This window comes from Corvus moneduloides, chromosome Z, assembly GCF_009650955.1.
Source record: "Corvus moneduloides isolate bCorMon1 chromosome Z, bCorMon1.pri, whole genome shotgun sequence".
NCBI lineage: Eukaryota > Metazoa > Chordata > Aves > Passeriformes > Corvidae > Corvus > Corvus moneduloides.
The window spans coordinates 28499891-28513352 of NC_045511.1; the positions used below are offsets into that span (position 1 = coordinate 28499891).

At 44.8% G+C, this 13462-nt stretch overlaps 1 protein-coding gene across 1 annotated transcript in view; it reads right to left on the reverse strand.

Annotated features, from left to right (window-relative positions):
* Positions 1-1258: 1258 nt before the first annotated feature.
* Positions 1259-13462, reverse strand: part of CORO2A (coronin 2A) — a 57792-nt gene continuing 45588 nt past the window's right edge. Inside the window, exons 4-12 of the mRNA XM_032096810.1 lie at positions 12907-13056; positions 12175-12354; positions 11225-11341; positions 8873-8977; positions 8436-8532; positions 6514-6626; positions 5342-5432; positions 4797-5062; positions 1259-3526 (exon numbers count right to left, since the gene is read on the reverse strand). Coding sequence (XP_031952701.1) covers positions 3395-3526; positions 4797-5062; positions 5342-5432; positions 6514-6626; positions 8436-8532; positions 8873-8977; positions 11225-11341; positions 12175-12354; positions 12907-13056 — 1251 coding nt within the window. The 3' untranslated portion in view covers positions 1259-3394. The remainder of the gene's footprint in view (positions 3527-4796; positions 5063-5341; positions 5433-6513; positions 6627-8435; positions 8533-8872; positions 8978-11224; positions 11342-12174; positions 12355-12906; positions 13057-13462) is intronic.

Consider the following 13462-nt stretch of genomic DNA (forward strand, 5'->3'; position numbering starts at 1 on the left):
CAGCACAGTTAAGTTGTAGACAGACTGCAGTGGCTCCAGCACAAGCTCAGAGATCCCACTCGGAAATGGTGCTGCAGCATGTCCAAGAGGCAATTCCTGATACTGCAACATCACTTCAGTGCCTCCCTGCAGCTTGCAGCCACTCTGTGATAGGGTTGCATGCCATCCAGCCCAAGACCAACAAGGGTGACCTGCTGCTTCCCACTGCAGGGCAAATGAGGGGGCATCATCTCCATGTTCTCTTCTGCTTGCAGCTCCTTGGGCACACCAAGGGTACAGCCTTCCAAGATGAGAAATAAATAGAAAATGACAACTATTGACTAGGTTTTATTCTGCAGTTAGCTGCTGGCCTAGAGTAGAGTGTGAAGATGTCAAGTGTTGTGGCTCTAAATTAGCAGGCAAACTAACTGCAGGGCTGTGTTTTCCTCTCTCTTTGTGATTTAGTAACCATAACACCAGAGTCACAAAGGCACTGCAGGCTCTTCCTCTGCCTCCCACACTAATCTGCCTGCTGCCACCTTTTTCTAGGTTTTGCTCAGAGCAGTGAGACTATGTCAGCCCCCAAGGACGGAAGCAGTCCCTGCTCAGACACTCTCACCAGCACGAGGTTCCTTACAAGACCAGGAGGCAAGGACGGCATAGCACCCTGAGGACATGGCTGGTGCACAAAGTCCCCAGCACAGTCTTCTCCAGCAATTTCCACCATTTTTTCTCCTTACACTGGCCTAAAATATGCTACAAGAAAGATTAAAAATTACATCTTGAATGCAGCCATGAACATTTCCATGCCCAAAGCTGTGACAGATCAACAAACTACTACAGTGAAAGACAGCTCACAGGACACGAGCACAGGCACTGGTTCTTCAGATTTTCATCACAGCTACCGTGCCTATGAGAATCAGAGCAAAACAAAACAAAAACAACAAAATGAGCTTTAAAGAGAGCTACTTGAGACTTGAGCTCACTTCAGCCAACACATTTTTTCCTGGTGATTGGAGATACCCAGCATCATGACAGTAAGCATAATGGGAATTTCGTTTGTATTGTGATCTAGCTGGAGGTTGCAGCTGTTATATTGTGCTTGTATTGTCCATGCTACTTCAGTCTGCTAAATCAAAATCCTGTCTTCAAATAAATAAATTTGGTAATAACACACTAAGCCCTCCTTATGTGGAATCTAAAAGAGCCTGGTCAGAGTGTACTGCACAAGAGAAGAGCCAGGACTGCAAGACAGCAGGAAACACCTCATGACACAGAATGCATCTCCAGCAGGACAGACTTTACTCAAGACAACATACACAGCAATTCAGCACAAAGCAGTGTGAAACTGCCACCCCTTTGTGGCATCAAGGGTAACTGGGAAGGATGTAAAAAAACAGGGCCATCTGCATTAGACTGTGTACAACCTACCTACTAATGTAAGGCCACAGCTTGACGCAAGCAAAAGAGACAGTAGGTGATGCTCCTTTCTGACCTTGATTCAGCTTAAGTTTCAGTAACTTCAGCAATACAATAATAAAACAACAATTTTGCATGTATCAAAAAGTAAACTCTAAATATATTTATTATTCAGTTATATTTGCTTTTCATTGCACAGATTTGGTTTTTATCCCCATGTTCAACAGCTTCTCACAAAGCTTTTAGGAGTCTTAGAAACTGTTAAAATGATCACTCAAGACTATTTAGGCACAGATCATGAATGCATAACTCTATTTCCTCAAGGTTTTTTCCATGTGAAAGATTAGTGGTTGAAGTTAAGCTCCAAATTGAAATACATTTCACAGTCCACACTTTTACAGGCATACTGTCTAAAAAAGAAGTTTTGATTAAATAGTCTCACCAAAGCCTAAATGAAAACACCTTCTTTTCCATAAATGCTGAAATCAACACAACCCTAGGATAAGAACCACAGTGACCAACCATTCTCTATGCTAGTCAGTCACAGAATAACAAAGAAACAGTCCTCAAGAGGATGTAAAAATCCCCAGGAAAAGTTACTTTACCTTGGAAATAATTTAAATAATTTATTTTGTATGGAAAAAACGAGCACAAAAAAATGCAGCCAATAAAACACATCTGGTGACAAGGATGTGTCCTAGACATATCCCCTGGACCTAGCTGATTCTGTGATTGCTGTGTGCCACAATAGAGGTGCAAAGATACAGGTTAAACAGTGTTTGCTCTGCTTGGGTTTAAGACATCTCCATAAGGTCCAGCATTGAGCCAGAGAGCTGGTGCTGAAGGGCACAGATCAGTGTGGCCACAGGGCTCAGGAAGGCTGAGCAGCCTGGGAGGATGCAGGGGGCTGGACAACACAGCTGGCAAGAGGGAACCTGCAGCTGTAGATGGCTGCAGAAATGGGACAAGGTTCTGGCACCTGGGAGCTAAGGAAGCAGCAGCTGCAGGCATTAAGGACAAGTGATACTTCAGCAGCCCCGGAGGGCTGTTCATGACTGGCCACAGCCCTGCGGTCTTACTGTGGTTGACACAACTCTTCTAGCACCATTGCTGAAATGTCTGCAGTGGGTTGGGGGTCCAACTCCCCATTCATCCTTTTAAACCTTCTTGGCAAATTCCCCTGCTGTCAACACTATGCAGCTTTAAATGTTGTCCTCATTTCTCTGAGGACCCCCAACTGACTGCAGCTGGTCTTTGGCAGAAGGAGGGAAAGAAGGCCACTGACTCACAGGACACAGAGACTCTGCAGCTTCTCTGGTGAGAACTAGCCCATACCATCACCCTTTTAAAGTAGGATCCCCCAATGCCGACTCTTCTTTACCTATCACAAAAGTGCCGGCCCTTGGCACCCCCAGTGCAGCCTCCCACTCAGAGTGGGACTATCCCCAGCACCAGGTCAGGACAGCCACAGCCTTCCCAAACCACCTGGGGGCAGAGCCAAGCTGTGAGGTGAGAGGGGTGCATGAGGATCCCTTTGGAGTTAGAGGTGCCTCTGAAGCTCAGCAGAGTGGACTCCCTGGGCAAGAGGACAGGAGCCACATTGCTGGGCCTCAGGGTGAGCAAAGGATCTGGCAGCTGCCCTCAGTCTCCCATCCTCCTGTCACATGGAGGGGCAGCAGAACAGGTTGTTCCTAGAGGTTAACATGTAGCTTCTCCAGGACCAGAAGAGCAAGAATTTCCAAAGTCTCTCACTAGCATTAACACACAAGTTTCTGACATTGGTGAGCAGGCAAGCAAGGAGAGCCTGAAAAAGCACAGCAAATCCATCAAAAACTGTCTGGTGATGATTAGGGAAATGTGATCACCACAAGCCAGGGAAGTCCATGCTGCCTGAAATATCAATTTTACCCCCAGTAAAAAACCTAGGAGGAGTTATCCACAAGAACTGAAGTCTCCCCCATTTTCCACAGATACAAAGAGCTTCAGGCTAGCACCCTCAGTTATCCTGTGTGTCCATTCTGACATTCATGAGCTCCAGCTTCAGCTGTTTAATTTGGACATCTCTCTGGTTTACCAACAGACGTAGTCCACGGATTTCTTCCTGTTGCCGGAAATACATCTGCAAAAGCTGTAAGAAAGCATACATTTTACTTACTTTACACTAAGAAAACACAGGCTTAACCTAACAATGCCACCAGAGCTGTCATCACTTCTGAGAGAAACATCTAAGGAGGAGGCCTTCAACCAACCTATATATGCCTGACAACATCAGCAGTACTCCTGTTGTCCACTAGATTGGGCTGTGACTGCAGGTGTTCCACAGAAAGTATTTGGAGTCTAAATTCCTAGGTATGCCACATCTCCTTCTCTGACCTTGGGCAAGTTCTCTTTTCTTCTTCCAGTTGGGACTAGCATAGTCTTTCATTATGCATGCAGCAGAGCACCCAGGTCTACAAGGGCTGCTTCTGTAACCTTGGGGTGCCAGCTCAGAAGCATGTAGAAAAATACCCTTTTTCATACCACTGGGACATTAAGATGCAGAAATTCCTGCCCTATCAAGGTGCAGATGCTAAAATCTTGCAGAGATGAAAGGGAACCTCAGCACAGGTATGGAAAGAAAATTATTCCAGGGTTCCTAAAAGCAAACACATTGCATGTAGTTGAAAATGTCCCTAAGCTGCCAACAGTGGGAGACTGACAAATCACCAGAGAGATGTACCACTGTGCCAGCTTTGATCACTATACAGAGAGGTGGTCGTCCATGACTAAAGACAAATTATGGAGCTGCCAGGACCTTTTCTAGAGCCTGTCCCAGGTGCATGCTGCAACCTGCAGCCAACCTCAATAGCACTGCACTATCAAGTTGTCCCTCAGTAGTGAGCTGCTGAGCCAGAGGCAGAAATAGACCCTTTCTCATGTCAGGGTTCACAATACAGTCAGGCAGTTAAGACTACATGGATGCACCAGGGTTACACCCACTCCTTTCACAGAAGTCCCTGCTGCCTCACCAGGCTTGCTGACTGCAGCTCTCATCAAAGGGTTGTTCTGCATAAACCCCCCCCTTCTCTTCTCTAGAACCTGGAAGTCAAAAAGACCTCCTTGTACCCAGCCAGCCACCAGGCAGGTCTGTGCCACAAGAATGCCTAGGAAGCGAGAATGCTGACTGCCCCCTCCTTTCCAGACCCCCTCAGCCGGGGTGCTGCTGGGACACATTTCTGCTTCCCATGTGGCAGCCAGGTCAGGCAGAGTTTTTGCCCCCACAAAGAACAAAGAGCTTGCACTGACACAGGCCTGCAAAACAAAGCCTCCCTGAATTGCCACCAGGTGAAAGGCATCCTTTTGTCATCTGGCTTTGGGCTTCCCCCACAGCCCCAACACTTCATCCCAGACATTCGTACCTCATTTTCAGTTTTTGGTGGTGGACACTCAAATATGTCAGAGCCATTGAAGAGGCACATTTTCTTACTGCTTGGCAATTCCTCCTCCGATTTCATCTTTTTTCTGCTATCTCTGATCTCTCCTAGCTTCTGCTTGTCCTCCAGAGACATTCTTCCTCCCTCTTGTTGGCTCAGGTCAGTAACTTTTGTAAATGGCTCTGGGTCAAGAAACTGTGGTAAGGAGCTCACAGCTTCAGAGCCTGGTTTTAGGGATACCAGAAGAGGTCCTAGGGAGGGAGGAGACAAGTTAGCACTCACAAACCACATCCAGAAATCAGCTGTAAGCAATTTATTCCAACAACCTGCAGAGATAAACATGGAGGCACTTGACCGGAGCAGCTTCCAGAATTCACAGCCACCAAGTTATTTTAGATTCCAGCCATATTTACTGTGTCTCTCCTTTTCCTTCTTTCCTCTTTCTCTGGCAGGTAACAGGCCAGAGAGCTGGCAGCATCTTACCCAAGCCCTAGTAAGCTGAAGGGCTGGGGAGCTCTCCATGTGCTGACCTTTGTTAAACCCGTTCAGCCATAGTTGTGCTGACAGTGCCGGTTGGGCTGCTGCAGTCAAGGGGTAGATGTCTTCCTGGTATGATTCCGACTGGAAGCAAACAAAAGTCCAGAGTAATCATGTCAGTGAGATTTTGGCTTAAAGAGGTTATATTGGATTGTGGTGGAGAAATGAGTTTATTCCCCTTCAGCACAGGGAGTGTCATGAGCACTCACTGGCACGGAGATAAAGTCTTTTCACCTGCTCTGAGCCTCTCTGCTCCTCACCCCAACTAGGAGACTTGCATCTGAAGGCCTAATTTAATTCATGCCAGTGAGGTCTTCAGACCGGGGGAAGTTGACATACGCCAACTCAACTCCCATGAAATCATGTTCCTCAGAATGAATATGTGGATACAAAGGATGGACAAGTCACAAAGCATCAGCTGATCATCAACTGACAGAAACTGGCCAAGGAGATTAAGCTGGAGGAACACGCCTGGTTGGGAGTTGCAATGAGCATTAGTTCTTTTGGGTCTCTGAATTCAAGGAACTCATACCTTCTTTTCATATTCTATTTTCTGGAACTAGAGGGCACAGTGCTGCCATTTCCCATGTACCTATGCTCACACAGGAGCTACTTTGGCTAGCTACAGATTCAAGGCCTGTTTCTTTCTCTAATGACACCACCTCTGAGACTTACTTCTACATCACCCTCAGTGCAACGGGTCGTGCCTTACATGCTGCAGAACAACTGTCTGTAACACAACTGTACCCAAGGTGCAGAGACCCATGAATTCATAGTTCCTGTTTTGCCAGGGTGATTCTGCTTCCTTCCACAAGGAGATTTTCATGCCACCCAACATCAACTCCCACCCCTCTCCCTCTTTTGTCATTATGTCAAACAGATTCTATTGGAGAAGTTTACAGACAGCTAGCAGACCTGGTAGCATGTCTTAGAAAGTCAAACATTAAATAGAGACCTAACCACTGAGTAACTCTTGAGTTACCCAGACAGGGTTTATTGGCAGGGCTGCCCCAGAAACTGGCCAGCTATGTCCCTCACGCCAGGAGAGAGAAAATCTCTTGTTCTACCTACTCTCCTGCTCCCAAGAGTCACAGAAAGGAAGCAATGCTCTCATTTTTCCACTGATATTTACCTCAGATATGAACACGACCTGAGGTTGACTTACCCGTCGAGGCACAATCATTGAGATGGGCTCGATCAAGCTTTTAGTTGGGATCAGTTTATAGAAACGGAAAATTTCACAAGCTGCCACATCAAGACCTCTCTTTGGCATCATTCCTGGGGGAAGAGCATTAAAAAATGGAGTATAAATCTCCGTAGGAAAGTTAATGTAATCAACCATGGGAGAAGGGACATCAAACAATGAAAGGAGTCATAGTATCAGCACCATATCAGCATGAAGTCTGCATCCAAAATCGGCTCAGTGGCACAAATTACAAAACTAAATAATTTTTTTTTCTGTCAGACCATGTTGTTACATACAGGGTATGTGGTTTTCATGCTAAGCCTCCTGTTCTTTATTCATTCTAATGAGCTCCAAATAGAGTGACCAGAATGAACAGAACTGGCAGGTGATGCCACAGGATTTGAGTATCAGAATCACCAGGAAGGGATTTCAGGACACCTAAACAACACCACAATAGCTATATATGGCTGAAACACCTTCCAGCCCAGTATCCTCCCCTAATGCTGTCCCAAAACAGAAATGAATATGAGAAGGATGTGAACATCTGTTCTGTCCATTTTTGTTTTAAGGACTGGCTAATCCACACAAGGTCTCTAAGTACCTGATAACCTCAGTGGGTTTCTCTCCCATTAGTTTGTACAGTCCAAAGCTATATCCATGTCAATTCCCTTAACAAAAGATATTCCCTATGCTTCTAGACCTTGTTTCATAGTGCCCAAGCTTAGTTTTCTACTAATACCCAGTGACTTCATTAAGCAGTAGATTTTACATGAAGGCCTGTTGTTCCTTACATTATGCAGTCTAAACTTACAATCTAAACTATTCTAATCTTACAATCTAAACTCCACTGCTCCACTCAGTACTTTATTTTGGTAATATTGAAAAGGAAGTTTTGTGCAATAACCTTAGCAGTACGCTTGATCAGCTGAACAAAGCAGGTTAGGGAAGTAGACGTGATTCACTGAGGCCTTTTAAAAACACTTATACACTTCCTTTTAATGAAATTATTTTTAAAGAGACTATGACAATGAGAAATAATGATGTCATACTGAAGGATTATAAAAACTGAATAATGAGAAGATCCTTACAGTTAAGTTTTAAATAATATATTCCTTTTAATTTTTTTTAAGGCAACCTGCCGGGACAAAATTCAGTGCTGCCAAATATCTGTACTAATTTCCTCTAACAGCAGGAGTGTCCACAGGTAGTGTGGAGGGGTGTTAATGATCCTAGAAACATGTCAGTCTGTAGAGGAATATGACTTACAAAGTAGACCAGAGAAGGTTCAAGAAAGGGCTAACAATATGGTTTGAGGGCTGAAAGCTAAATTCTGTAGCTTGAATTAGTTAAACAGCGGGTAGTACCCAGACAGGTTAATAAGCAAGGGTGTCCAAAGGAGGCGTGGTGACCTAATCACAGTAGATCTATTTCTAAATAGGAAATGTCAGTAAAAAAGGAGGTAGACAACCAATAGACTGAAGGCATTAAGATGTGAAGCATTTGTTACCAGAGATATCACACAGTAGGAACAATGGAAATAGAGTTCAGTGACAAAAATCTTGAAGCAGATTGACAAATGACAAGGACCATTCTCTGCCTTTAAATCCAGACTATCCTCCTTTCCACCTTGACCAGGTATGTGAGAGGAGATGCAGCAGTGAGTGGTAAAACTGCCCAGCCCATGCTCTGCTGGTCCGAAGGGCCCAAGCTCTGACTCTGTAATACCACCTGTGATATATGGGTGACCTGGGCCAAGCTGACTGTAAGCACCTGTAAACCCAGGTGAAGGAATCTGACCCATTCTCTTTTCTAAATGATATTTTGGATAGTCCTAGACTCTGGCAGCCTCTAAAATAAAGAAGCCACAATCCTCTTGAAACATTAGACATGCTGCTACTCACCAATTCCCTTCTGTGGTAAGTGAGAACGATATTCCATCAGGTAGTTCAGGTATGGTTTCTCAGGGCTTATCTCATAGTACCGTATGTTTCCATCACCCTAAAGGCAAAGAAAATCAACATCAGCCAGACTCTGCTGTTCAGCATGAAAGCCTGAAAAGAATTCCTGGCCATGCAGGATCAACAATGAACCAAATGTTTACCCTAAGATTCCTATACGGGAAGGTTAGGACCCAGCTGTGTACCTCTCCACAATAAACATGGAACATCTGTAAACATGGTAAATGTGGCCCAATGCTGAAGCACCCTCTGCCCCCCTCCCATCTGCTCATATCCTTAGGTCAACATGCTTCAGGAGCATCTTTGACTTCAGTCTGTTGCAACGCCAGCTGAGAGCAGAATCAAACAAGCCTGCACTTGCTGATGTGGAAAATACTTACCTTTCCCACCACGTAAAGCATGTGTGTGTCAGAGTCATAGACAGGAAACAGTAGTCCTGAGGAGCCATCCAGATCCTCCTCCAGTAAAGGTACAGAAAGGTCATTCTGGGCAGGACACAGAAAAAAGTCAGCTGCAATCACCTGTCAGTCACCTCAAGTCTGGACACCTCCCCTGAACCCCACCTGGCAGTGGCATGTGAACGCAGCTCTGTGTAATGACCCACAGCCCTGAGGAGGGGGCCATGCACAGACTTCTGCAAAGCTCTGTGGGTGGGAAACGAGTGCTCTGTCCCAGGCCTTGACTGAGGGCAGGACATAAGTTCCTACCACTGTAGCACCTCAGGCATCTGATGGCATTTCAGGGTAGATACGGTAACATTGCCTGCCCCTATGTGGGCCAGACCACAGGAGATGAAGGGGCCTTCAGGGTACACCTGCATTGCTGGTGTAAAATTCACACTAAATTTTACTCATGTTCTCTCAAAACCTCTAGTCAAGGCAATACCTGCACAACAGTGCACCACCCACAAGAGCAGTCTGCATCAGCCAAGCAGCTCAGCACTGCACAGTGGGGAGGTGCCTGTTGCAAGGACAGAATCTCCCACTGGATTTTTGCAGGTAAGCCATGTAGGAGGACACAGCATAACACTCCATATGCAAAGCTGGCATGTCTTGTACAAAGCTATCCCTGCACTGCTGAAGGGAGTGATCTTCGGAGGACCAACAGGGCAGACTATGTTGTCCCATGGCTGTTCATCTGGTGATTCTCACATAAACATGTGTGTAGCAGAGGGTTAACACACATTTTGTCCTGCAGAACTGACCAGCTGCAGGCTGCGGGAAGCCAAAGCTTCTGTTTAGATTTAAAGATGGTATGGGTGGATGTGGACCTGAGAAAGAGGCCTGCTGGGCAGGCCCTGTGCCGATCCCTGTTCCTAAGGAGACTGTACATACCTTGCCTCACAGATCTTCCCACTGAGTTTCTAAACCAAGCATGTGAAACCCTAATGTGACACCCATCATGTGTCACAGCACTGCTCAGCATTGTGGAAAGCCTTCAGACAGCAATACAGTGCTTTGCCTCTCACATGTGAGAAGAAGCCATGTCCAAACATAGCCAAAACATAGCAAATCATAGGCTTGGTCTACCACCTTTGTCTGGTAACAAAGAGTGACAGCACTACAAAGAGACAAAAGATTGTGCTGCATGGCAGTTGATGCAGAGGGACATATTTAGATGCTGACAAAGTAAAAAATCTCACTGCATATGAAACAGTAGATGAGAGCAGGGCTTCACAAGGCTAGCAGCCATCCTGACGGGAGACCATGTCTTGGAAATGACCAATTAAGCACTACCTCAGTACACTACTGTCAGGAATCATCAGAAATCAAAAACACACTACATACTTTTCTTCATTGAGGGCTTCATCTGAGTAGGCTGTGTCTAGAGCTCATTTCTCTTTCCAGCAGCAGGACCAGTTTGCCAGTAAAACCAGTAAGAGCCACGTTAAGTCAGAGCTACAGTAACCACACAGAGGTCCTTTGAACAATTTCTTCTTGTAGTGGGCTGTTGTGGTTTAACCTCAGTCAGCTACTAAGTACCATGCAGCCATTTGTTCACTTCCCCTTGGTGGGATGGGGAAGAGAATCAGAAAAAGGTAAACTCCTAGTTGAGATAAGAACAGTTCAATAATTGAAGAAAAAGCAAAATATAGAACAAAAACAATTGTAATGAAAAGAAAAGGGAGACAGAGGAATGAAACTCAAGAAAAATAAATGATGCACAACACAACCACTCACCACTTGCTGAGCAATGCCCAACCAGTCCCTGAGTAGCAATCCATGGTTCCTGGCCAACTCCCCCCAGTTGAGCATGACGTTCTATGGTATAGAATATCCCTTTGGCCAGTTCAGATCAGCTGTCCTGGATATCCTCCCTCCCGGTTTCTCGTGCACCTGCACACTGGCAGAGCATGAGACACTGAAAAGTCTTTGACTTAGGGTAAGCACTACGTAGCAACACCGCAAATGTCAGTGCGCCTTCAGTATTAAATCCAAACTAAATGGCAGACTTGTGCCAACTACTAAGAAGAAGATTAATTCTGTCCCAGCCAAGACCAGGACATGGGCATAGCATTCTCTTTGCTCTCATAGGCTTCTGTGTTGAAAGCTTCTTCAGAATTCGGTTAGCTCTCACAGCAGTAAGACCTATCACCCCTCAGGAATCTGACAGATCACTTCTGAATTGCTGTTATAAATCAATTCTTATGTATGTGGCAGGTGGAAAAGTTAAAGAGACAGCAAAGAGAGAAAACTGAAGCTGGTATGGTTAAGATTTTTGGTCCAACTCACTTGATCCCATAATGCAATTTGCCTATTATTCCACCAAGATGTTCCAGTAGAGAACAGCTTTTTCATGTTTCCAAGGAATAAGACTTTATTGGCTTTGTGAGACTTGTAGCTTGCTTCCTGTAGAAGAGAAAGAACATTGCATAAGTAAGACAACATCTGTTGCATAGCTACATTTCATGTTACAAGACAACTTTCATTCACTAACATCTGAAAGATCTGCTCAGCCCAGCTGAACTACAGTGAGCAGGATTTCATGGGCATCTGAAAAAAGTGGCCTAAACTCTTCAGGATCATTCCCAAAAGCTGAATGACCAATCACTGATCATCAAATACTCTGAATTGAAGGGGACACACAGGGATCATCAAGTCCAACTCTTGGCCCATACAGGGATTAAACCCACCATCCTGGTGTTATCAGCACCTGCTCTGACCAGCCGAGCCAATCTCTCCTCCCTAACTATTGATTCACATATTTGCAAGACAGCAGTCTCTAGTAGATGCAGGCAGGACTGTCTGTGTACACAAACCTGTGCAAATGGCTACAAAATGCAGCCAGCTTCACCTAGCCAACAAAACCCAGGCAACAAGAACAACCTTGATCATTGGGACAGACGTACACTTGCATCCACCTGTCCACCTAATCTCTACACTCCCTCCCATCATGTCCCTCAGAAGGCTGCAGGAGGTACCTATGAAAATAATGCCATCCAAGTAAGGTTTCAGGGAGCAAGGATCACGGTATCAAGATGCAAAATCCCTGTTTTCAATAATGACAGCCAGCGTTCCACAGAAAATAGAAGGCAGTAGTACCATATAGTGCCTTGGGCAATTCAGGGCACAAGATGCATCGTCCTTTATGGCAATGAAGCTACCCAGCAGAGGAAGCACTCCAAGAGGTGAGATCAGCTGGATCATAAATCATAATAACCATAAATCATAATCCAACCTACCTGTAGGACTGTTCCAGCACGAGGGTCTATCACACGTATCTTCCTGTCCCTGCAAGCAGTGGCAAGGAGACTGCCATCTGTGTTGAATGACATGGAGAGGACCACATCTTTGTGAACATGAATAATCTTCACTGGCTCTGAAAGGACAGCATCCTTGACATCAAGGTTCCAGATCATTATCTGGAGCAAAATTAATAAAAAAAAATCAGTCCTTTGCTGCCTCACACACCAGGGGACTTTGTGCACTCTATTCATTTTGTCATCTTTTCTCTACATGTATAGGTCTTACTATCATAAGTGATTGTTCTCCAGCATTTAAAATAACTAAAATAATTCCTGATACTAACAGCAGTGTATCAGTGTCAGCTCAGAATGTCCAATATTTTAATTTCCTTTGCAACCACATTTTATACATAAAAATAGACAACATCACTGCAGATATTTGCACTAGCACAAACAAAAGTGGATGGCATTGCATACTGTATCCAATTCAGTAAATGCAAAGTGCAGAGTAGACTGAAGTTCATCAGAAGACTGCAAAATTAGACAGTCCTTTTGAACTTGTAGCAATATCCTTGGATTATTGCTACAAGTTCAAAATTTCAATTGAATTCACCATGGAATTTCCCCCTGAAGAAAGCTTCCAAAGTCTTCAGTACCATCTTACAGCTTGAAATTAAAATAAATTTCAAACACCCAGCCAAACAGGGTGCTCCAGGAGCACAGACCCACCTTGTAGTCATAGCCAGAGCTGAAGAGGATGTTACCAGCTGTGGGATGCCATTCAATCAGACCAACTCTTCGATTATGCCCAAGGAGTTCTTTCTTCGGAGTAGTGATGTTTCTTTTTAGCAACTGATTGGGGATGTCCCAGATTTTAACCTGAATGGCACAGGATGGGTCTTTGTGAGTTTCCTGAGCAGAAGCTAATTTGGAATTTACCAATAGCTATTACTGCCTTGGAATTATTATTCCCTTTGTAGTGAATAGGAATGTGCCTGGCTTTTTTGTATGCCAGTCCTTGTCATTTGTGTCTCTACTCTTCTGTGGACCTGAAGACTCTTCTTTACCTTCTATCTTCAGACAGCAGTCCTACCAGGGCTTTTTTTAAATTTGGCAATCCAACCCTTAGACCTGGCCAAGCTGTCAGCACAGTTATGGAAAGTTATTCCCAAGGGGAAGAAGTAAACCACTGATCTTGCAGACCTTGCCTCTTAACAAACTTTGAGCAGGAGCCAGCAAATCTGAGTCCCAAAAGATATTATAATTCTATGAATCTACATTATAG